This window comes from Cebus imitator, unplaced genomic scaffold (assembly GCF_001604975.1).
Source record: "Cebus imitator isolate Cc_AM_T3 unplaced genomic scaffold, Cebus_imitator-1.0 Scaffold220, whole genome shotgun sequence".
Taxonomy (NCBI): Eukaryota; Metazoa; Chordata; class Mammalia; order Primates; family Cebidae; genus Cebus; species Cebus imitator.
In genome coordinates, this window is record NW_016107535.1 from 2,718,540 (window position 1) to 2,742,524 (window position 23,985).

Here is a 23,985-nt window from a genome sequence, read left to right on the forward strand (position 1 = left end):
TATAAAGTATATTTTTATTTACTCTTTTCTTGAGTTTGATCAAACCTCAAGGAATAGCATATTTGTTCAGGACCAATTTGTTTGAATTAGTTTCATCATAAAACTTGTTAAGATTCTTAGTCACTGGACTTTGGGTACATTATGGAAAGAATGTCATAATTTGTGTATTGAATTTCATTTTTAAAAAGCCCTGGAAATGTTACTTCCATGATCCCTTTCCTTTCAAAGAGATAGAATTTGCTAATCTTTCTTTGTTTCACTCAGTCTCAACATTGGAATGGTATCATTAGAAAAGGAACTTTTCAGCATTCACATCACAGTGGAGATGCAAGAAATCCATAGTGCTTACCCTGAAGGGACTATACAGTTTTATGATAGTCTGAATTTTAGAGCCCAATGTTTCTAGGGAACAAAAGTAAACTAACAGTTCTCTCAATTACATTCTTTTCCCACTTGGCACTAGTCTATCTTATCTAAAATTTTTTCAATTCATCTACTTCATGATAAGCCCTTTTCTTCTCTGAGGAAGAACTATCAGAATCTCTTAGTATCTCTTTTTTTTTTTTTTTTTTTTTTTTGAAATGGAGTCTCACTCTGTCTTACCCAGGCTGGAGTGCAGTGGTGCAATCTGAGCTCCCTGCTCCCTGCACCCTCCACCTCCCAGGTTTAAGCGATTCCCTTGTCTCAGTCTCCCGAGTAGCTGAGACTACAGGCATGTGCCACCGTACCCAGCTAATTTTGTATTTTTAGTAGAGATGGGGTTTAACCATGTTGGCCAGGCTGGTCTAGAGCTCCTAACCTCAGGTGATCTACCCACCTCGTCCTATCAAAGTGCTGGGAGTACATGTGTGAGCCACCACTGCCAGCCTCTAAGTATCTTTAGATCTAATTCACACTCTCAATTGCAACAATTCCCTGAAATATCAATGTACGCATGTACAAACTAAACAAATATGTACACACACCCACACATACACACACAGTGTTTGCTGTCCTAAAGCTGCTCCCATGTTTCAACATCTCTGGAATTAAACAGTTATTACTACTATTTAATAACCTTTACAACATGCAAACACATACTTCATCTGGATCAATCAGAGATCATTTCACAATAAATAATGTACTAAATATCATCTTTCACAGTGATCAAGAGATCAGCTTGAGAGAGGGTATCATATGATTTTGGACAAACAAAATAAATTTGAATAATAAAGTTTGCTTGATAGCTAAGATGTGGTAAGCTGACTGCTTCCAGAAGCATCTGGATGGAATGAGAAGGGAGAACAGCTATACTGTTTTCATATAGCTATACTGAACTTGAATTTCTTTAAACTCAATACGCTGATACTATGGCCTCACAAGCCTGTAGGTCACAGATAAAATCTGAAATTAGGGTTATAGCCATCTTGATTAAATAAAGTTGGTTTCATTAACCAAAAGTAATCATGCTTCTTCAGTCCCTAAGCTGCATAATGCTTCTGTAAAATCTGGGAATTAGGCTGGAGGACATCTCTTCTGCACTGCATAAGCCCTTTCCTTTAAAGCAGTTTTCTTGGAGTTTTTTTTTTTTTTCTTTTAGCTTGAAATTGGATCCAGCCTCCAAAAGTCAGTCTTTACTCTGTGCTCAGAAAGGGAAGACATAGAATTGGTAGTAACAGGGAACATACTATATGCAAGAGATAGAATTAAGGAATGTGTTAATGTGGAGAAATGAGAAAGCTTGCTACATAATGCACTCTGTCAGACTCCAAGAATTTAAAATGGAAAATTATTCCAGAAAAATAACAAGAGAATGTTCTGATGGAGAAAGGTCCATATTGGAAAAACAAAAACTTACACCAATTTTTATGGAGAATAAACTACAGGATATATCAGAAGCATCTACAAGGGATGGATTTTGATTACCAAATGTCTGGAAAAATTCCGAGGGACAACTTTGCAGTGACCAGAAAGCCATGAATAACAGGACACATGTTCCTGGGATAGGAGTGAGCTTGTGTTTATTTTGGAACGAATTATTTAAAGGGAAAAATAAGCCTGATGTATGGGTTTGATTTGACACTGCTATAAAGGACTACCTGAGACTGGGTAATTTATAAACAAAAGAGGTTTAATTGTCTCAGAGTTCCGCATGACTGGGAAGGCCTCAGGAAACTTACAATTTTGGCAGAAGGTAAAGGGGAAGCAAGACATGTCTTGCATGCCAGCTGATGGGAGACCTACCAAACACTTTTGAACCATCAGATCTTGTGAGCAGTCACTCACTATCACACGAATGGCATGGCAGAAACTGCCATTGTGAGCCAGTCACCTTCCACCAGGTGCCTCCCATGATATGTGGGGATTACAATTTGAGATGAGATTCGGGTGGGGACAAAGAGCCAAACCATATCACCTGAGAATAGTGCATAAACAACATTTAGCAGAATAAGTGAAAAGACCTTTATCACATTATTTAGAAATTCAATGGTTACTAAAGAATATAGTCATATTCTTAAAGAAACATGTAAACATATAATTTTTTAAGTTAGCTAACTAACATAAGTGATTTGGTTTTCCTTGAGGGCAGAGAACTTACAAATGTAAGATGGGATCGTCATTTGGGGGGAAGGTAGAAAAAGATGGAAATCACTTTTGAAGTTTACTTTGAATCATTTATCTAAAACAAAAACAAAAAAAATGTAGCAGATACCTTTGGAGAGGGGTTTATTTAACAGAAATAAGAATATAAAGAATATAAGAATATAAAAAAATATTTTGCAACATGAATGTCTCTAGTTCTATGTGAGGAACTCTGACATCTCTCAGACATAACTGAACGAAAAAGCACAAATTTCTCAGTTGCCATAATTGAAGTGTAGGGTAAGAGGAAAATTGCAGCAAGAACAAAACTTATAGATGCAGACAAGGACAAAACCCACAGGTGCACAAGGGAAAAACCTGCCTACAGAAAAACGGTGTTCTCAATAAGTGAGAGAACGTGTTCTTTGGGAAGCCAGGCAGCTCCTACCAATCACACCTTTCTTTTGCATATGATCTGTGAGTATCTACTCATAGATCATTTATTTTAAAAGTAATCTGTAGCCTTTTCTGAAAACACTCAAACGTGTCCTCAGTTATAAGCTTTCTAATCTGTGCTTGCAGAATCCATGATGCTCAGTTTATTCTCCCTTGATTTTGTGCCCATACTCTACTCTTTCATATGTACTCTTTTTGCATCTGATTTATCGAAAATCTGTTTATACCTCCTGATTTCTTTTGTAAACATTCTACCTGACCAATCAACATAGCTAGTCTTTCCATTTTACGGCATGATGATGCCATAAAATGTTATCTTCTAGGGTAGTCCAGCGAGATTTTTCTTTAAAATATCAGATTGAATATTTTTAGCTTTGCAAGTCATGTGGTCTCTGTCACAGCTACTCAACTCCGCCGTCGTAGGGTGAAAGCAATCATAGACTACCCCTGAACAAATGAGCATGGCTTAAAAATTTTGCAAAAACAGGTGAGAGTAATTTTGTGGGTAGCAGTTTGTAGATCCCTGCTTCAGAGAGTCTTCGGTTTTCCTTGAGCCAGATTTCCTTCATGAGCCCTTTTCTTTGGGATTATGCTCCTTTTTTCTCTATGAACTTTAAAAAACAAATTTCTTTCTTGAAATGTAGATAAAGCCTGGGTTTGTCCTCTAAGCAGTACTGCCTTTGAGAAGCACAGAACAATCACATAAAACTTAAAAGGACTTTTATTCATTTAATCTCATTTATTTTGTGTTTCTAAAAGGATATTAAAGAAGATCCAGCTCATAATCTTCAGTAGCACTTTTCATTGTTTACTCTTCTCTCCTGCCTTCACAAGCTACAATCTATTCACTTTTCCTCTGCCAAACCCTGTCTCAAATTCTTGCCCCCAGCAAGCTCAGCCCACAAGATTTTCATTTTTCCACGTCACCTCTATCTCAGAGCTCTTTGTTTTGTAGATAGACTAAAATATCATTGCCAAATTTGTTTGTTCATCTCTCTTCTCCTTCCATCATTCCCAGATACAAAAGTCAAAGAACCAGGCCAAGGAGGAAGAATCATCGAAGGAAAAGATCAAAGCTTGTGAACACTCCTGATTTTAAATTTTTATCCTGTTGAATATTTTTATTATCATTATTGGCTTAAGTCTATTTCATTTACTTGTGAAAAAACTTGTATACAGTTTCCACAGAATATTCTGATTTGACACGGCAGTAGAGGCCATCCTGTCTCCAATACCATTAGATAGCGCATCTCTTACATTAAAGTAGACTGGGGGCTGGTAGGGAGGGGATAGAGAGAGACTCTGCTACACATTCATTATCCAGCACCTCCTAACAGACTCAGCCATCTCACAGGAAGACAAAACAAACAAACAAACAGAAGGCTCCCAGCAGCCACATTGCAATCACACTGGAATCACCTTCTGTGCATTACTGGACAGCTGGAGGGGTGAGGCCAGAGGGCCTGCTCGTAAACAAGTCTCTCCCAGCCATCTTCATAAAGGCATCTGCCTGTAGGAGGTGATTGCCATCCGATGAAGTTGCTGTAAGAGGACACAGACAGGGAAAATCTTTGCAGAGATTTAGAGACCTGATCTGCAATTTGGGCAGAGAGTTTTTGCTGCAGTAAGGAAGTTTGAAGAAGTCTTTGCAGCACTAGTTATTGGCCTACAGTGGACGCTCTTCACCAGGAGTCATGAATAGATTTTCTCAGATGAATTGCCTGTTGTCAGTTGAATGTTGAAAGAACTGGGGCTCTTGTGTAGTAGTGAGAGGAACAATAGGTTGTGGGCCTTAAAATAATACAATAATAAAGTAGGAAGGACGCTTAGTGATTTTCTAGTAATACAATAACCTTCTATTACACATAGGGGAAAATGAAAACTAGAGAGAAAAAGGGATTCCCCCGTAGTTACCTGGCTAGTTAGTGCAGACAGTGAAAAATATATGGATCTTACTATCAATGCTTTCTTTTTTCCTTGCATTCTGATTGGAAATGTGGCAAGACACAATAGGAAGCCTTGGGTTGCTCTGCTACGGTGGGTGGCAGGAAAGTGTAATGTTCCCTCTTGCTTTGGAGGTTCAACTAGAACTTTGTTTCGTAAAGAGACTTCTTCAAACCACCTGGGAGGCTTTTGCTTGTTTCACATGCCCAGACTTACCTCCCTGGGCGTAAGGAGCATCCAGCTGCCCAGGTGATTTTGATTTGCTTATCCTTTCCACCTGAGATGCTCCAAGTCTAGACAGCAATGGTTCTGAACCACACCAAGCATTACAATCTCCTGTGGAATTTCAAGACTTTTAAGTCATATTCCTGATCAGATTTAAGTCTGGGAAATTCTGATTTAATTGGACTGGGGCAGTGCCCGAGCATCTGTATTTTAAGCATCCCAGGTACTCTAATGTGTAGCCAGCTTTGAGAAATACAGGGCAAAGAGGAATCCTGAAAATTTAAACCTAGAATTTAAAAACAACAAGAAAGTAGAGAAGTAGGAAGGATGGATTGGAGAGATGCTACTGAGGATGAATTAGGTCAGAAGAGTATCATTGCTCAAGAGGAGGGCACTACCCCAGTCCAATTAAATCAAGGAGAGTCAAGAAACTGGTGAGCCTTCCTGGAAGAGTAATAACGCTCAAACGGGCTCAGGTGGAAGCACTCTGGGAACCAGATAAAACAAAGACAGCAGGGCTTGAAACGAATTCTGTAAATGCTGATCCACCCTCTCTAGACTGAAGTACATTTGGTTTCCTCAGGAAAAAGGAAGGACAAAGGACAAATAACTCAGCAGGAATTGTTTGGAATTGGCAGGTAAGGAAAAATAATAAGGGAGGAGTTTTAGAAGGATGAGTGTGCCTTTAGTGTCTGCAATCCTTGGGCTGTAGTTTATCAGATAACAAGGTCAGAAGTCCCCTGCAAAATGCACAATAGAATCCCTGGACCAGAGGGCCTTAGAGCTCATGGGAGTCAACCCTCTTCACTTAATAGAGGAGGAACTTGAATCCCAAACAGGGGCAGGGACTTGCCCAAGATCCCAGCCAGTGAACGCATTGGGCCTGTAAGGCAGGGCTCTGACCTCTGTTCACTCCTAGGAGAGTCAACATAGTGTGATAATTAAGAACTATTCAAGGCACAGAAAGCTCATGTACCTTCCCCAAAGTTATACACCTAGTAAACGTGGGTGTGTATAAGGTGCCAACTTTATCATGTTTTGTTAGGAGGATTAAATATTCATAAGGCATTTAGAACAATGCCTAGTATGCAGTATGTGTTATATGAAATTTAATTATTATACATCATACTATTTTGTTCAAGTACCAAAGTGACATCACGGTGAATAAGACTGATGTTTTGCCTATTTGAGGACAGATATTTAGAGAAAATGTAGACTGACTGCAGGTTCTCTGTCTTTTGTAAAAACTCTAAACAGATTAGAATGTAGGTAATTATTGAAGCCATGTGTTTTCAAGTGGAGTTTGTTTAAAGTGCTGATTTGTGAGCCTCAGTCCAGATCATTTGAAACAGAATCTCTTGGAGGTAGAGAAAGAGAACTGGCATTTTCCGAATGTACTCCCAAGTATTTCTGTTGAATTGTAAAGTGTGACACCTACTACTTCTTACTGGGGAAGTAAAGATTTTAAAGTAAAGAGTTGAGACCCTTTTCCTCCTGCAGTGATGTAGGTTACCACTGTATTCTCTTCTCACTGTTACAGATACGGACATTGAGGTTTAGAGAGGTAGCATAGCTCGCCCAAAGTTATTAACCTTGTAAATGACAGACTACAGACTCTAAAGCCATATCCTTAAGAACCCAGAGTTACCATTCTCCCAGTTGCCATGTGAGCTTGAGAATTTTCCTTATCCATTAAATGGGATAATATTGGTATCTAATTCAAGGGATGTTGTGAAAATTAAACAATGCCTGTCAGGCATATTGCAGATACCTTGCTCATGAAAACAATCAAATGATAGCTATTGATTCTGTTACTGATGTTAGTGTTGTTACTTGTACTTTTCAGATATTTTATTCAACAAACATTTGTTTGACACCCACTCTGTGCCATATACCATGTTAATCTGTGAACCCACAAAGGCCAGAAACTAAAATGTGGTTTTTTTCTCCATGAACCAACATTCTGGTAGAAACTGTAAAGAAAAATCTGTACCATAGACAAAATGTAATCCTGATCAGAGAGGAACAAAAAGTACCCTAATGATTTAGTAAAAACAAAACTTATCTACCAGGTGCCTTTAAGAAATATTATTCTGGGTAGCTGAGTTTTCTAAATAGTTGAACATATACTCATTAGATAGCATTTATGTTTCTTTTTGTACTGGAATGTAGGTATTTCTGAATATAATGAATACTTTTTAAACGAAAAATAGTGTGCACCCTCAGGATTACCATTGGAAACCTTATTTGTTGGGTTGTGTTATCACAACATAGTACTCAGGGGCTTTTGCAGGTAACTTTTTTTGTTTTTGTGCCCAGCTTTCAAAATTTTTTTTGTCTCATTTTTGCAAGTATCCACTTCATTCCTCACAGAGGTTCCAGAAAGAATAAAGACTTAGGAGTTACTCAACCCATATCTTTATACTAACCCTTTCAGGCTGTATGAATTAAATCATTCATTCATTCAACAAATGTTTATGAATCCCCAGTGATTAAATCAGGAATTCTGTTATGTGTAGGGATGTAAGATATAAATATATCTTCAAGTTTCTGTAGTGTTAAAATGTCCCTAATTCATTACTTTTTATGATATGTGATTTAAGTTTTTAAAATTAGTTCCATTATTGGGGAACAGGTAGTGTTTGATTACATGAGTAAGTTCTTTAGCGGTGATTTGTGAGATTTTGGTGGACTCATCACCCAAGTAGTATACACTGCACCCAATTTCTAGTCATTTATCCCTCACCCTCTTCCTACTATTTCCCAAGTCCCCAAAGTCCACTGTGTCATTCTTATGCTTTTGCATCCTCATAGCTTAGCTCCCACTTATGAGTGAGAACATATGGTATTTGTTTTTCCATTCCTGGGTTACTTTGCTTAGAATAATATTATCCAATAATTTATTTACATCTCTACAGTGAAGCTGGGGCAATAACAGAGATGTTTTGCAAGAGTGGAGGAGAAATACAATTAAATGCACCTAGGATTAAGATCCACTCCATTTTCTCCATTCACATTCTGCATTCACAGGCATGGTTATGGAACACCTTTATGCTAAGCACTATTCCAAGTGATGCATCCGTGACCAGGGCAATCAGCTTACGTTGAGCTTACATTCATCAGATGGTGGGGTAGACGGGGGCTGGAGAGACTGACAATCAACATGTAAATATATAACACTGTCTCAGATAATTAATATTTAAAAAATGGGGCAAGGATAAACCAGTGATGGGTTTCTTTTTCTCCCCTACTCCTCATCATGATTTGCACAAATGTGTTGCTTAATTAATAAATTCTCATGATTTGTATCAGACTTTACTGCTAGATACTAGGTGTTAAACCTTATTCTGAAAAAAAATTCTAAAGATTGTGATTTATCATTATATAAACTGCATTTCCTGCCTTTTATCAATATTGTATGTTTAATTTACTAAAAATGAAATTTACCAGGATAATTAAAACAGATATAGTGTAAGTAATTATTACATGGAATATTAAGGAATTAGATAAGCTTGGTAATGTGAAGTTTACACACAAGACAGACCCTGTAAAATCCACTTTTAAGAAGGGTTAACCCTTCTTAAAACTGGGTTAATAATCAAGAGAAAATTTAAACATAGGACTTATGAGGACTCAGAGCATAAATATGAAAAAATTAACATAATAGAAAATTGTTCCTGAATGGCAAGGTGATTTTTAAAGTTTAACACTTGTTTTTATGCCACCAAAACGTATCAATAATACATATCCTGTTGTGATAAAGTACATTTTAAAGATTCTTATTTAAGCTGTTTTAGGGCAAGAGTTAGAACAAATAAGTCAAGACAGGTGAAAATATGTATTTCCCTCACTTTGAAGGGAAACACACAAGGGAATTTAGCAATATGGGGCAGATGATGGGGAGGACATTTCTGCTTCAGAGAGTGAGTGTGTGAGTTCTCAGCTTTCTGCCTTGGTTCTTTTTTACTACTGATTCTTCAGCCCAACACATACACAGCCAATAAAAATGTAAAATTATTTTGCTGTCATTGCTAGTGAATATTTAGAATAAAATATGTACAGATGTAGGCAAATCATATTTAAGAAAATCCATGAACATATATCTTGTACCTCCATGTAAGTGTCACTCAGTATTACTCTCTGGATGTGCTGATTGTCTTATCACTCAGTAGCAGCAGTCCAAAGAATGAGGCTCAAGACCTTGGTCTGCCGCCTCTTGATGGAATGCATGATCTTGACAAGTATTTTAATGTTATTCAACTTGTAGAATGTTGACAATAATATTCTATGATATTGAACCATATGAACTTGGTAGCATTCCACCATTTTTAACCAACAAAACAGTAAGTTCCTAAGGTTCAATATGATATATAATTCAGAATATGACTATTGAGTGGCATATATGTGAAAATAAATATGAAATATTACAAGTGTGAACAATTATAACACATGGACACAGGGAGGAGAGCATCACACACTGAGGTCTGTAGGGGGGAACTAGGGGAGGGACAGTGGGGGATGGGGAGTTTGGGAGGTATAACATGGGGAGAAATGCCAGATATAGGTGATTAAAGGAAGGCAGCAAACCACATTGCCATGTATGTACCTATGCAACATTGTCCTGCATGCTCTTCACATGTACCCCAAAACCTAAAACGCAATAAAATATTAAAAAACATATCTATATTACAGGTGTGAATCATTATGTAGCTATAGGCTATTGAATAATGTCTGCATGATATATCATGCTTTATGAATTGGATCACCATCCCATATTTAAAGTGCTAAAATGTTAATGGGAATGATAAGACAAATACATAAACAGTTACAATAAAAAGATAAGCTGAGGATCTTGTCTCATTGATCCAGGGTCACTTCTTTTTTCCAGGTACGCATCTGATTGCTTATAATTCCCTGGGTTGACAAATATTAACCCAGTGATCTCCTACTTTTATTTTGTACTCCACAATATAATGGTCCAAGAGAAAGTTTCTACAACTTCACAAGTATTAACCCAAATTTCAATTTATTTTAAAATATTAAAGGTCTTTTATACACATCAGGGATTGGCAAACTTTTTCTACCTCAGGCCAGAAAATGCTTTTGACTTTGTGGGCCACATGGTTGCCATTGCAGCTCCTCAACTCTGCTGTTGTAGCTTGAAAGCAGCCATGTACCAACACCTAAATAAATATGGCAGTATGCTAAAAAGACTTTACCTGCAAAAACAGGTGATGGGCTCGATTTTGCCATGAATAGTAGTTTGCCAACACCTAATCTGGATGAAAGATTGCAGTGAAGATTCTTAACTAAGCTTTCAGCTATGGGAAATAGATTAGGAATGTGGATAGTGGTCTCTAAAATCTTTGGAAATCAAACCCAATCATTTATGTGTATGTCAGCATGTGTATTTCATTTTTACTTTTTTTGTTTATTGTATAAGATTGTTCAGGGCTATCATCAGATCCCCATAATAGATTCTATAATTGAGAAAAGGTTGCAGGCCACTGCAATTGGATTATTTTCTGAATGAATCAGACCAGTGTCTGGAGGTTTTAGGGCAGTAAACCTTTCCTTAATTTTTAGCTCACTCATTCAACACTCTGAGTTGTCTCACAAAGAGTGGGCAGCTTTATGTGGTATAGATATCTATCTCAGTTGTGATGGCTAGATCACTGTTAATAAGTTAAGAATTTGGACTAGATGACTTAAGGTACTTCTAACCATTAGACTTTATAATTTTTTCCAAAAAGATCTACTTTTTCTTTTTCCATATTTTATTTTCTTTTTTGTCTAAATTTAATTTTCACATCCTTTAATCCTAAGAAACCTCCTCTGCAGCTTTCTTCTCCATAGTCCTTCCTGAACTCCATGTTTATATATCTGAGCCTGGATGTTACATGCGTTTTCCATCAAGTTTTCACAGTTGTGTAAAACCCTAATGTATCCCTAACCTGATGTCATGGTGATTACATTTACTCAAAAGTCCCCTAAATTCTAATTTGGGGGCAGTTTATCAATAAGTATCCTGTATATAGGCATGTATGTGACTGTGTTTGCATGCTATAATGTTAAAATAGCATTTTAAACAAGATACTCAAGTATTCCTTATCTGTCTTCTTTTTATTTTTTTTTATTTTTTATATATTTTTTTATCGTGTTTTAGGTTTTGGGGTACATGTGAAGAACATGCAGGATTGTTGCATAGGTACATACATGGCAATGTGGTTTGCTGCCTTCCTCCCCATTACCTATATCTGGCATTTCTCTCCATGTTATCCCTCCCCCACCACTGTTCTTCCCCAGTTCCCCCCAACAGACCTCAGTGTGTGATGCTTCCCTCCCTGTGTCCATGTGTTCTCATTGTTCAACAACTGCCTATGAGTGAGAACATGCAGTGTTTGATTTTCTTTTCTTGTGTCAGTTTGCTGAGAATGATAGTTTCCAGGTTCATCCATGTCCCTACAGAGGACACGAACTCATCGTATTTTATGGCTGCATAGTATTCCATGGTATATATGTGCCATATTTTCCCTGTCCAGTTTATCATCGATGGGCATTTGGGTTGGTTCCAAGTCTTTGCTATTGTAAACAGTGCTGCAATGAACATTCGTATGCATGTGTCCTTATAATAGAACAATTTATAATCCTTTGGATATATACCCAGTAATGGGATTGCTAGGTCAAATGGATTTTCTATTTCTAAATCCTTGAGGAATCGCCACACTGCCTTCCACAACGGTTGAACTAATTTACACTCCCACCAACAGTGTAAAATATTCCTATTTCTCCACATCCTCTCCAGCATCTGTTGTCTCCAGATTTTTTAACGATTGTCATTCTAACTAGTATGAGATGGTGTCTCAGTGTAGTTTTGAATTACATTTCTCTAATGACCAGTGAAGGTGAGCATTTTTTCATATGTTTTTTGGTCTCTTATATGTCTTCTTTTGAAAATTGTGTTTATATCCTTTGCCCACTTTTGAATGGGTTTGTTTTTTTCTTGTAAATCTGTTTTAGTTCTTTGTAGATTCCGGATATTAGCCCTTTGTCAGACGGGTAGATTGCAATAATTTCTTCCCATTCTTTTGGTAGCTGGTTCACTCTAATGATTGTTTCTTTTGCTGTGCAGAAGCTCTAGAGTTTAATTAGGTCCCATTTTTCTATTTTGGCTTTTGTTGACAATGCTTTTGGTGTTTTCGTCGTGAAGTCCTTGCCTATGCCTATGTCCTGAATGGTTTTGCCTAGGTTTTCTTCTAGGGTTTTTATGGTGTTAGGTCTTATGTTTAAGTCTTTAATCCATCTGGAGTTAATTGTAGTGTAAGGTGTTAGGAAGGGGTCCAGTTTCTGCTTTCTGCACGTGGCTAGCCAGTTTTCCCAACACCATTTATTAAACAGGGAATCCTTTCCCTGTTGCTTGTTTTTGTCAGGTTTGTCAAAGATCCAATGGTTGTAGACGTGTGGCATTGCCTCCATGGCTTCTATTCTGTTCCATTGGTCCATATCACTGTTTTGGTGCCAGTAGCATGCTGTTTTGATTACTGTAGCCTTGTAGTATAGGTTGAAGTCCGGTAGTGTGATGCCTCCTGCTTTGCTCTTTTTGCTTAGAATTGACTTGGCTATGCGGGCTCTCTTTTGGTTCCATATGAAGCTTAAGGTGGTTTTTTCCAGTTCTGTGTAGAAGGTCATTGGTAGCTTGATAGGGATAGCATTGAATCTATTAATTACTTTGGACAGTATGGCCATTTTCACGATATTGATTCTTCTTAACCATGAGCATGGAATGTTTCTCCATCTGTTTGTGTCCCCTCTTATTTCCTTGAGCAGTGGTTTGTAGTTCTCCTTGAAGAGGTCCTTTACATCCTTTGTTAGTTTTATTCCTAGGTAGTTTATTCTCTTTGTAGCAATTGTGAATGGCAGTTTGTTCTTGATTTGGCTCTCTTTAAGTCTGTTATTCGTGTATAGGAATGCTTGTGATTTTTGCACATTGATTTTGTATACTGAAACTGCTGAAGTTGCTTATCAGTTTCAGGAGATTTTGGGCTGAGATGATGGGGTCTTCTAAATACACAATCGTGTCGTCTGCAAACAGAGACAATTTGACTTCCTCCTTTCCTAATTGAATTACTTTATTTCTTTTATTTGCTCAATTGCTCTGGCTAGATCATATCTTTGTCTTCTACCAAATGCTGGATTCTAGACTGAAATGGGTCAGAATATTAACTAATGAATTTAGTATAGTACGGTGAACTTTGTTAACACGTTTTGTGTTTGTAATGTTAGAAAGAGAGTACAGTTTGCAAAAGTGCTAACTGTATACTTTATGTCTGAAGAGCTTTGCATAAGGATGGCTAGGCTCCAGAACTAGATACTTGTGGACTTCCTGTGGAATATGAGTAAAATCCCTATGAGTTTCATTTATTAAAAAAAAAAAAGGAGTAGAAATGGTAAGAAATAAAGCCCTTTCTAGTTTTTCCATTCTACAGTTCTGTCCAATAAACAAAAAACAAGTAAAATAATGTTTTTTGAGTGTCATTGTCATATTAGTTGAAGCAACAGACCTGCATACACAAAATAGAAACGCTATTTCAATGTGGATAATTTACAATAAAATGAACTAAGGACAAGAATACTTAAAGCATGCCATACTGAGGGTGTAAAACCAAACAAGATATACAATATTGCTGCCTGCCTGCCTGCCTGCCTGCCTGCCCTCCCTCCCTTCCTCCTTCCTTCCTTATTTCCTTCTTTCCTTTGATGGAATCTTGCTCTGTCACCAGGCTGGGGTGCAGTGGCATGATCTCAGCTCACTGTAACCTCTGCCTCTGGGGTTCAAGTGATTCTTCTGCCTCAGCCTCCCAAGTAGCTGGGACTACAGGCACATGCCATCATATCCAGCTATTTTTTGTATTTTTAGTAGAGATAGGGTTTCACCATGTTGGCCAGGCTGTTCTTGAACTCCTGACCTCATGATCCACCCGCCTCAGCCCCAGTGCTGAGATCACAGGCATGAGCCACCACAGCCGTCCTAAATATTGTAGCCTTTCTAAGTGAGCTCAGGGTTGGCAAATAAATGTAAATGATATGATTGGGGGATGATGGTAGATTATATAAAAGGTTAATTTGAAAGGGCTCAGGATGAAAACAACCTGTAGGATACAGCTGGTGTATTAGTTCGCCTTTATGCTGCTATGAAGAGATATCTGAGACTGGGTAATTTATAAAGAAAAGAGACTTAATACATTCACAGTTCTGTATGGCTGGGGGAGAACTCGGGAAACTTACAAAATGACAGAAGGCACCTCTTCATGGGGTAGCAGAAGAGAGAATGAGTGCAAGCAGGGAAATGCCAGACACTTATAAAACCATAAGGTCTCATGAGATTCACTCATTATCATGAGAACAGCACAGAGTGGGTGGAGGGAACCACCCCATGATCCAATTACTTCCACCTGGTCCTGCCCTTGACACATGGGGATTATTACAATTCAAGGTGAGATTTCGATGGGGGCACAGAGCCAAACCATATCAGCTGGCTAAATAATTTATAAGGAGGGTTTGTTCAAAAGAATGAGGGACAAAATTGATTAAATTTTGTCAAGGATGCAGAGTTAATGATTGTAAATTGTCAGTCACAAAAGGAGTAACCTAATGAAAATTCTGCTTTAGAAGGCTGATCATTACATAGTCCTTTAAGTTAAGATAAAATGCTGACTAATGAAAAAGGCAAGAAGGTTTAATGGGATGGGGATCAGGAGTGAAGTGGACTATATTCAGAGAAATAATTATCTTTAAGGAAGAAATTGGTTAGGATAAAGAACAGACCACAAAACCTAAGACTTTAGAGAATTTGGTAATGGAGAAGGAAAAAGGACACTCCCTCAGATTAATGACTGACAAGTTCGGGCTAAATATATAAAACAGTAGTGGGAGAAATTTGGGATTTGGCTGCATGGTAAATGATCATGGAAGAAGCAAGCTGTGAAGCTTTGGGCACTCAGATTTTAAGACAGGTCACGGTCGATCAGGAGAGAAAAGACTTTTGAAGATGAAAAGGAAGTAAACTAGGAGAAATGAGTGTTGAAATATGCAAAAGAGAGTTTCTTAAGAATATATTGGTTCAGTGATATAGAAAAAGGAATTCCTTGATAAAAATGTATTGTTCGAATTGTGGCAAATGGAGATATTGAGGCATACAAAATGGTCTAAATGAATGTTATTCTTTGAAGGTTTGTCTTCTGAGAGTCAAGCTGACATGGATTTGAGTTGGGATGAGCAGATATGGAACTTTATATTTTTCCATATGAAGCTGAAAAGGAAAGATTTCCATCTAAGGAAAACAAGATGCTAATGGGCTTAATTTAGAACTTGCAAGTGAGTTTTGAAGGTGGATTTATCTCAAGCTTATGAATGAATTTAGTCCTCCAGGGTACTTGCACACCGTTAGGAACAATAAAAAGGCAATGTACTAAAAGGCATCAATGTTTTCTTTGGCATCCTCAAAACTAAGTATGATAATTAATGATGGAATAGTTATAAAAATGGCAGAGTAAATGCTAAGTATTGGAATGTTTTCTGAACTAAAAATGTAAAAGGAATTGTGTGGTCAGGAATTCTTCTGAAGCTAACCAGAAGAATCATTTTGCAAAAGATCTAGGGAGGTTGATAATTAAGGCTTAAGCAGTAATTGGATGGATGGATAAATTGGATGGATGAGTGGCAGAAGAGGTCATGTTTAGAATTTTGAATCACTTTATCTAAGAGTTGGGAGTACTTCCAGAGTATCTGAGGGCTCAAGTTTCCTTGAGCAATAGTAATCCTAACTGTCTTTTCTTACATTACATTTAAGAGTTGCTCCTTTTGACAACATTGAGAATCTGCAGAAGGCCAAGCATTCTGTAAATATCATTCATCTATCATTACTAGTGTTCCTATGCCAATTTTCTGCTCATATTGTAGAAAAAGGATGACTATTTTGATGAGGCAAAATTAGTAAAATATGTAGTTATTTCACAGAAAAAAATAAATATTCCTCTTAACTATGAAACCTTCCTATTGCCCAAGTTTTATGGTGAATGAAAATTGGGAGCCATATGTATAGTTTAGTAAAACATGAGCTTTGAAACAATACAATCTTAAATTTAAATCTCGGATTTATTACCAACTACTTGAGTAACCTTGAACAACTTCCTTGAACAGTCTATCCTTGCTGAGCCTAAAGATCATCATGCATAAGCTTTGACATTCTGTGAGGTCCTCAAAGGTTTATACCTGTTTGTGATCCCATCCTCCCAGTGAGGATATCCCAGTTTGATCAAAATTGGTGAGGAGGAGGTCCCTCTAGGCCTGCTCTATTTGAGATTTTTTATGCAACAGTCTCTTTCACAACTACTGACTCCCTGTCAAGGAGGCCATTGAGCCAGGAAATCTAGTGGCATCAATGAGCTTCTGGTCTGCGTCAGTACTAAGTGCTGTTTTCTTTTGTTAAGTGAGTTTATATTGATGCTTATATACAATCAAGTGTATTTGTAGTTTTTATAGCTTTAAGTTTGGATGTTCCAAAGTTGGGGGGGGGGAAGTATGGGAACGGTTAAGAGGGGTCAAGGCTTAGACAGGTCATGACAAGAATTTGTTTCTGATGCTCAAATTTTTTCTCATTAGACTATAGATAAAGACTTAGCACTGGGCACAGTGGCTCACGCCTATAATTCCAGCACTTTCCGAGGCTGAGAAGGGTGGATTACCTGAGGTCAGGAGTTTGACACCAACCTGACCAACATGGAGAAACTCCGCCTCTACTAAAAATATAAAAATTGGCCAGGCATGGTGGGATGTGCCTGTCATCCCAGCTACTCAGGAGGCTGAGGCAGGAGAATCGCTTGAACTCAGGAGGCAGAAGTTGCAGTGAGATTGTGGCCACTGTTCTCCAGCCTAAGTGAACCAATTCTTCTTAGATTTCAGTTTTTCTCTCTGTTAAATTAGAAAAACTAAACTAGATGGCCTCTGAGGTCTATTATTTCTAAAACTCATCTATGCAGCTAAGGTCATTTGGAATCTGAAATTTTAGAGATTTGGAGATTTTCAGGCACACTGACAGAGAATAATTGAGTGCAACAGACTAAAGTGACAACATTCAGGGAGGAACAGGCAAAGGGAGAGGGAATGCAGACCATTGGCAGATACTTCTTGATGTTTTCAAGTCACTTCCTGTAAAGTTCTTTTTCCCTGAGCTAATGCAGAGTGTAAGATAGTTAATCCAAGAAAAATAACGTAAAAAGAAAAAAAAATGACTTTGGGGTTTCTATCTTTAGGTATGACTGTCTTGACAAAAACCTTTGAACAGAGTAATTGTTCTATGAGTAAATTGATACTAAGAGTCACTGAAAGGTGAAGACTTGGAAGATGTAGGATTTTCTTCACTCTTCCTGCCCTATGACACCAGATAATCTTTTTCCTCCTTTTCTCTCAATAATGTTTCACATATTTATCTAAAGAATGGAAATTAATACTGAGCATGAAAAGGAAAGGCCATGAAGATCCCCAACATAGACCATTAATTTTTCTTTCTTTTGGTTTTAAGAAACAGGCAATTTCTTTAAATGTACTCTTGTTCAGAATCCTAATATACCTTAGACAAGAAAAAGCTGAGCTACATGATGTTAAGGAGGGGTGGATCAAGTCCTACCAACACCGGCTGTCTCTTTACCTCTGGTGAACACACTGAGTCACCAGGAAACTGAGGGTTTCCTGAAACACAAGTTGAAAATGGCTGATCAATTCCAACTCCCCTCCATCACCCCTATCTTTTATAATAAAGCCCCTTGAAGCTTGAGGCGCTGAGAGGGCTAAAGTTGCCTCATTTAATGTAGCCAGTGGAAGACAAAGGTGATCTTGAGGAAAATGAGTGATGATGAGGGTATTGTTTTGATCCAAGGTCACAGTTGGAAGAAGCTTGAATGAGGAATAAGTTTAATATGATTATTTTTGTGTGACACTTTGAAAGCTTAAACACATCATTCAAACACACCATCTAGTCAGTTTAACTCAGCAAGTATTTCCTGGATGCAACTGATATAGCACTCTATCTGATAGAATGCATTGATTACCAGGTACTGTATAAAAATTATGTAGCACATTTAAAATAAGGCTCTCAACCACCCTCTGAGGGAAATATAGTTGAGGAAACTAAGGTTCAAAGACATTGAGTAACTTGGCCATGGCCTCACAGCATGTCATTAGTAGAACTGAGATTGAACCCAGGTCAGCCCCACTCCAAAACTTGCAGTTCTTCCGCTCTGTCCTTAAGGAGCTATAAAACCACAAGAAATACAGAGTTGAGAGACATGTGTTTCACCCACAAATTACCTAAAATCCTCTGCATTAGATTAATTGTTTTACAAGCAAAGTAGGATCATGTAGCATTGATGAGATGAACCAAAAGAACAAAGTTCAAAGGAGAAAAATTATACTTAAATTAGGAACTAGGAACTCCTATGTAAGGAAGAGAACATTGAGGGTTGGGTAGGCATGTGAAAGGCAATGACGTGGAGATCCTCGTCTCCAGCTGTCACGTGCAAGAAAGCTGAAGTCTGAGCACTCTGAAGGCTTGTCCAAGTTTTTGCAGCTGATTGTGGTGACATTAGAAATACAGGGAAATGACTTTTAGGAGTCAGAAACTAGAGATAAAAGTGAAACAAAGAAATAACAAAATCAGTACAAATAGGAACCAGAACTTACTATGTGGAAATAAGGGAGTAATAGAAATAGATGATGAGCATCGAACCAATGCTGTTTTTCTCTATTCTGCTTTAGAGATAATGTCTTCCTTCTATGTAACACTTTTTAAAAAATTCTCCTTGGTCTTTGTTATTGAAGATGTTGGTCACATTACCTTTCAATCTCTTTAGAAACTAGATCTAAATTTCTGCCAACTTAAAAACTCATACTTTTTTGAATCTCACATGGCAGTATTATTGCTGAGAGCCTACTTTATATGGTGATGTTTACCTTCTAGTACTCATCTGGTTTTTGAGCTATCGGGCATCCCACTTAGATCTTTGGATACTGGGAATATCCTTATGGGTCCACGTATTGATCACTCATATAGGAGTTCATCTGCATTTTGGGTTTTGAATAATGCATGCATTTGTTCACTTTTATTTTGGGCATTTGTTAAGAATTGCATTTATTTTATTTTTTGTATTTTCTTGTACTTCAGTTTTATCGGAAGACAAATTTTAATGTGAAACATATTCAAAAGTGTCATCATGAGGATATTCTTTACAAATTTCACTTCAGCATTACATTCATTAACTTTTACTTCTTCTCTACTCACCATTTGGCAGTAAACAAACCAAGTCGGTCACAATTTCAAGAAAGACGTGAAGAAAATTAATGCACCCTTTTAATTTAAAGATGCTGGATTATGAGATGGTCTTCTCATTATAGGTACTTCATCAATTTTGATATCCCACTCTTCCATTTCTTCCAATTCAACTTTGTTACTTGCTTCCCTATATACCTGTGTTTTGACCTCAGAGTTGCATAGATTTCTTATTTCTCCATTCCCTTCCTTGTCCTAGCTTATCTTCCTTCCCTCTTCAATCTGAGTCCAAAGCCAGTCTTCACAATTCTCTTAATTCTCTGATTTTAACCTTGCCGGTGAAATGACAGTAGTAGTGTTTTCATCTATTTTTTTTTTTTTTTGCCCCCTTTCCTAGTGGTATAAGCTGGAAAGAATCACGTAACTGTGTGGGTTGGGGCCATGACAAATTCATGTTTTCTAACCTCATCCATATTTCTAAACCCTCACCTTTATTTCCCAAATAGTCACTTAATGTCTGGCCTCCTCAATTTTCAGCAGATTGCCTTGTCTCCCTCCTGCTTCATCAAGAAAATTGAAGTCATCAGCCTTGACTTCTATTTACCATCTATGAAAACATTTATATCTGTACTTAATTTTGTCATCTACTTCATCCTAGAGTGAGAGTTTAAGGGGTTTTAGTTCAAGACCATCCTCTCTACCTATGCTTTGACCTTTTCCTACCTGCCTCTTCCAGGATTTCTTGCCATGCCATTCCCTTTCTTTCTAATATCTTGAAATTTTCTCTCTCCCCACTATCTCCTTCCTTTCTCCTTAGCTTCTTTAGGCAGAACTCAGGTTCTTCTAATCTAATTGTATCCAAAAAAACATTTCCTTTACACACCCCTATTTACTCCTCAAAACACTAAAATAGTTTGAGGATATCATTAATCTACAGAAGGTTCTAATATCTACAGAAGATTGCCAATGATCTCCTTATGTTAAGCCTGGTAGGTATTTTTTCAGGTCTTATCTTCCTGGATCCCATTGCCTTACAGTACTATTGATTATTAATTTTTTACCTTGGCTTCTAAAATCCCATAAACTTCTCAGAGTCTGTTAGTTCCCAGGTTTTCTAAATGGAGCCCTGCTTACCTTTCCTCATTGCACCTGTTCTGCATAGGTCATTGCATCCACTCTTACAGATTCATTCTTGCCCTCTGAGGAAGATTTGTTTCTAAATTTTTGGTCTATTTTTCTCCCTAGAGTTTAAGGTTCATTTAAGTTCGTTTCACTTTTTACATATCCCTAGGTAGTTAGAACTCAACATGCTAAAACACAATTTGTCATCTCTCTTTCTTCAAGCCAGATCTTCTAACTGTTCTCACTGATATAGTTAGTAGAATCATCCACCACTCAGTTCAAGCAAGCTAAAAACTTGAAGTCATCTATGACTCTTCATTCTCCCTTTATTCGTAACACAACCAATATCTTATTTAGTCTTTTTACTGATAATTGACTTTGTCCTTATCTTCTCTGTTCCCGTTGATTTTGTCCTTTTGTTGTCTTACCTGAACTGAGGCAAGAACATTCTAAATAACCACTTTACCCACAAACTGACATGCTATAAATTCTTCCATCACACAACTTTCAGATTTACCAATATAAAGCATAGTCTGGCTGTGCCCATCTCATGTTTCAAATCCTTTAATACTAACTAGGGTGATAAATACAGTATTCCACACATGTGATAAAACTATGTAAAATGAAATACATACATTTATACTTACATTCAGATAAGTATAACTGAAGATTCACGAGACAGATCAATGGATTTTATCAATGTCACTATCCCAGTTTTGATATTATATGGTAGTTTTACATTATGTTGCTATTGAGAGAACTAGGTAAAGGATACGTGGGATCTCTCTGTATTATTCCTTACAACTGCATGTGAATCTACAATTACCTCAATTTAAAATTCATTCAAAATATTTTGAGAGAGATATATATTATTTAAAATATTTATATATAAATGATATCTATATTATATATATAAACAGGATATATTCACAGGATAATCATTATATATATTAACAGGATGTATATATTAGCAGGAACAGTAATAATTAAGAACTTAGCTAATTTTATCCTGGGATAAAATTAGTATACTGATTATCACAACAAATCACATATTAAGATGATCTGTCCAGATAATATTTAGATTTGGAGAGTGCATCTTCTGAGAAAGATAATGATTTCCTCCATATATATAAAGATAAATGTTTAAAAAAAAGTAAAACAAACTTGAGGGTGCAGCACAAAAATAACGCAAACAGAAACAGGATTCACTTGCAAAGTGTTCAGATGTTTGCTTATTATTAAACCTAACATGCAATTCTACACTTTAATTAAGAACCACCCATACATCAAGGTAAGTAACTGGGGATTTAAAAAATTAAAAAAAACATTAGGTCCACAGGTTTGAGTTTATTATCCCTGAGTGTAACACTACGATTGTAGTTATGGAAGAGATGATTAATCTGAAGATAAAATTTAAATTTTCTGAGCTAGTTTCTGTTCCTGTTTCTATTTCTTACCTGTTTCCTGGTTCTATTTCTTACCTGCCCAAAATGAGCAGATAATCAGTTGAGACTCTTATAAAATGAGTTTAATGATAGGTCAGGCCTGCGGTCAAGTTTAATGAGGAAATGTTTATTTTCTTTTTGAAATCTACAGAATACGGATGTTGGATAGTAGAGGTATAGAGCATAATAATATTATTAGGAAAGGAGAGCTTTGATAAAAGTTGTGATTGTCTAGCTTTGGAGGTCTGCCTGATTTTATGGCAAAATTGGATTCATGACACTGCCTGAAGAAATAAATACCAGTTATGCAACTTATAACATGTGCCACATATATACCTACATGATTTTATAGATTCACTTGATGTTTTCATGATAGAGTATGCTTTAATTAAAATATTCAGTATCATAAAATACAGAAAGTGTAATACTAGTTTCATTTTTGTCCTTTTAAGTTTCGTAGAAACCCCAGCTCATTTCTCTTGGAAAGAAAGTTACTACCGATCCACCATGTCTCAGAGCACACAGACAAATGAATTCTTCAGTCCGGAGGTTTTCCAGCATATCTGGGATTTTCTGGAACAGTAAGTATAAAACAAGCAAAAAATGTTGTGCTTGAGCTAAAGTAAATACGTAAATGTGGATGGTCAAAATACTTACTAGGGCACCTTTTTTTTCTAGAATCAATAGAAGTTATTTAGGAAAAGTTAATGACTCTAATGCCATCTCTTTGTTCAAAATTCAGTAGTGACTTTTTTCAGTTTCTAACACCAAAAGATCCTTACTAATCCAAGGTGATGTAATTTTGGAGGGCCTCAAGCCTCCTGCACCAAAATCACTTCCCCAATGTTGCTCTGATACTCCGAATCCATTCGGTTGAAGACTCACCTACTTTATAATGCAGGTACTCCCTGAGAAGATAAAACACTAAATTTTGTTGTTCATTTATACCTTGCTGTATAAAGTATTATTATTTCTTTATTACAAGCAGGTTTGGGTAAGTGAATAAGTTAAGAAGGTGAAGAGAGTATATCAACACACTGGAGACTCTTAGGAATAGAGTATAAAATACTCTATCTCAGATACGTCCATTATTTCCTGCAGTCTACCCAGTAATTATCTAAGGAGGGCAGAGGTCATGATCCCATTTAACAAATGTGGATTGAATTTGAACTGCTTGAAATTACACATTTGATAAATGGTTGAGCCAGGACTCAAACTTAGGGTTTCTGACTCCAAGCAAGTGAAGAGCCTTGAGCCTTGCTGACTTTGAAGCAGAAAGTGCTTGTTGTTAACAACAGCATGAGTATGTTTTACTCCCTTTCCATGCCTAACACACTTTTTTCTTTCCTATGTGTTAGGCCTATATGTTCAGTTCAGCCTATTGACTTGAACTTTGTGGATGAACCATCAGAGGATGGTGCAACAAACAAGATTGAGATTAGCATGGACTGTATCCGCATGCAGGACTCCGACCTGAGTGACCCCATGTGGGTGAGTGGCATGGGCTTTCTCCTTAGTCTTTGGGCAGTGCTGTCTATAACTCTGCGAAATCTGACTTTTCAATAGCGTGTAAAAAGGCAGGTGGCTCTGAGTGGGAAAGACCTTTGGGAAGAGAGTCAACATGGTTAGCTGAGAGGAGATTAGGAGCGGTTTATGGATTTTGGTTCTGCCTGAAATGTCTATAATCTATCTATATATATTATATGTTTCCATTGGTGTGGGGAGGGAGATTCTTGACATCTTTCATCTTGATTATTCCTCACGTCAACCCCAATTTAGAGCAGAGAGTACCAGCCCGAGGTTTTCTAGCTGGCAGGGACAGAGAAACAATCAGAAATTAATTTTATATATATATATATATATGTGTGTGTGTGTGTGTGTGTGTGTGTGTGTGTGTGTATATATATA

General features: G+C 37.2%; 1 protein-coding gene across 6 annotated transcripts in view; it reads left to right on the plus strand.

The window, feature by feature from the left end:
* The window catches only part of TP63 (tumor protein p63), a 266,573-nt gene that overhangs the window by 84,089 nt on the left and 158,499 nt on the right, over positions 1 to 23,985 (plus strand). For all 6 annotated transcript variants that reach the window (XM_017549590.2, XM_017549592.2, XM_017549591.2 and 3 more), the window contains 2 exons: positions 22,530 to 22,658; positions 23,436 to 23,568. In XM_017549590.2, the coding sequence (XP_017405079.1) occupies positions 22,530 to 22,658; positions 23,436 to 23,568 (262 nt within the window). The remainder of the gene's footprint in view (positions 1 to 22,529; positions 22,659 to 23,435; positions 23,569 to 23,985) is intronic.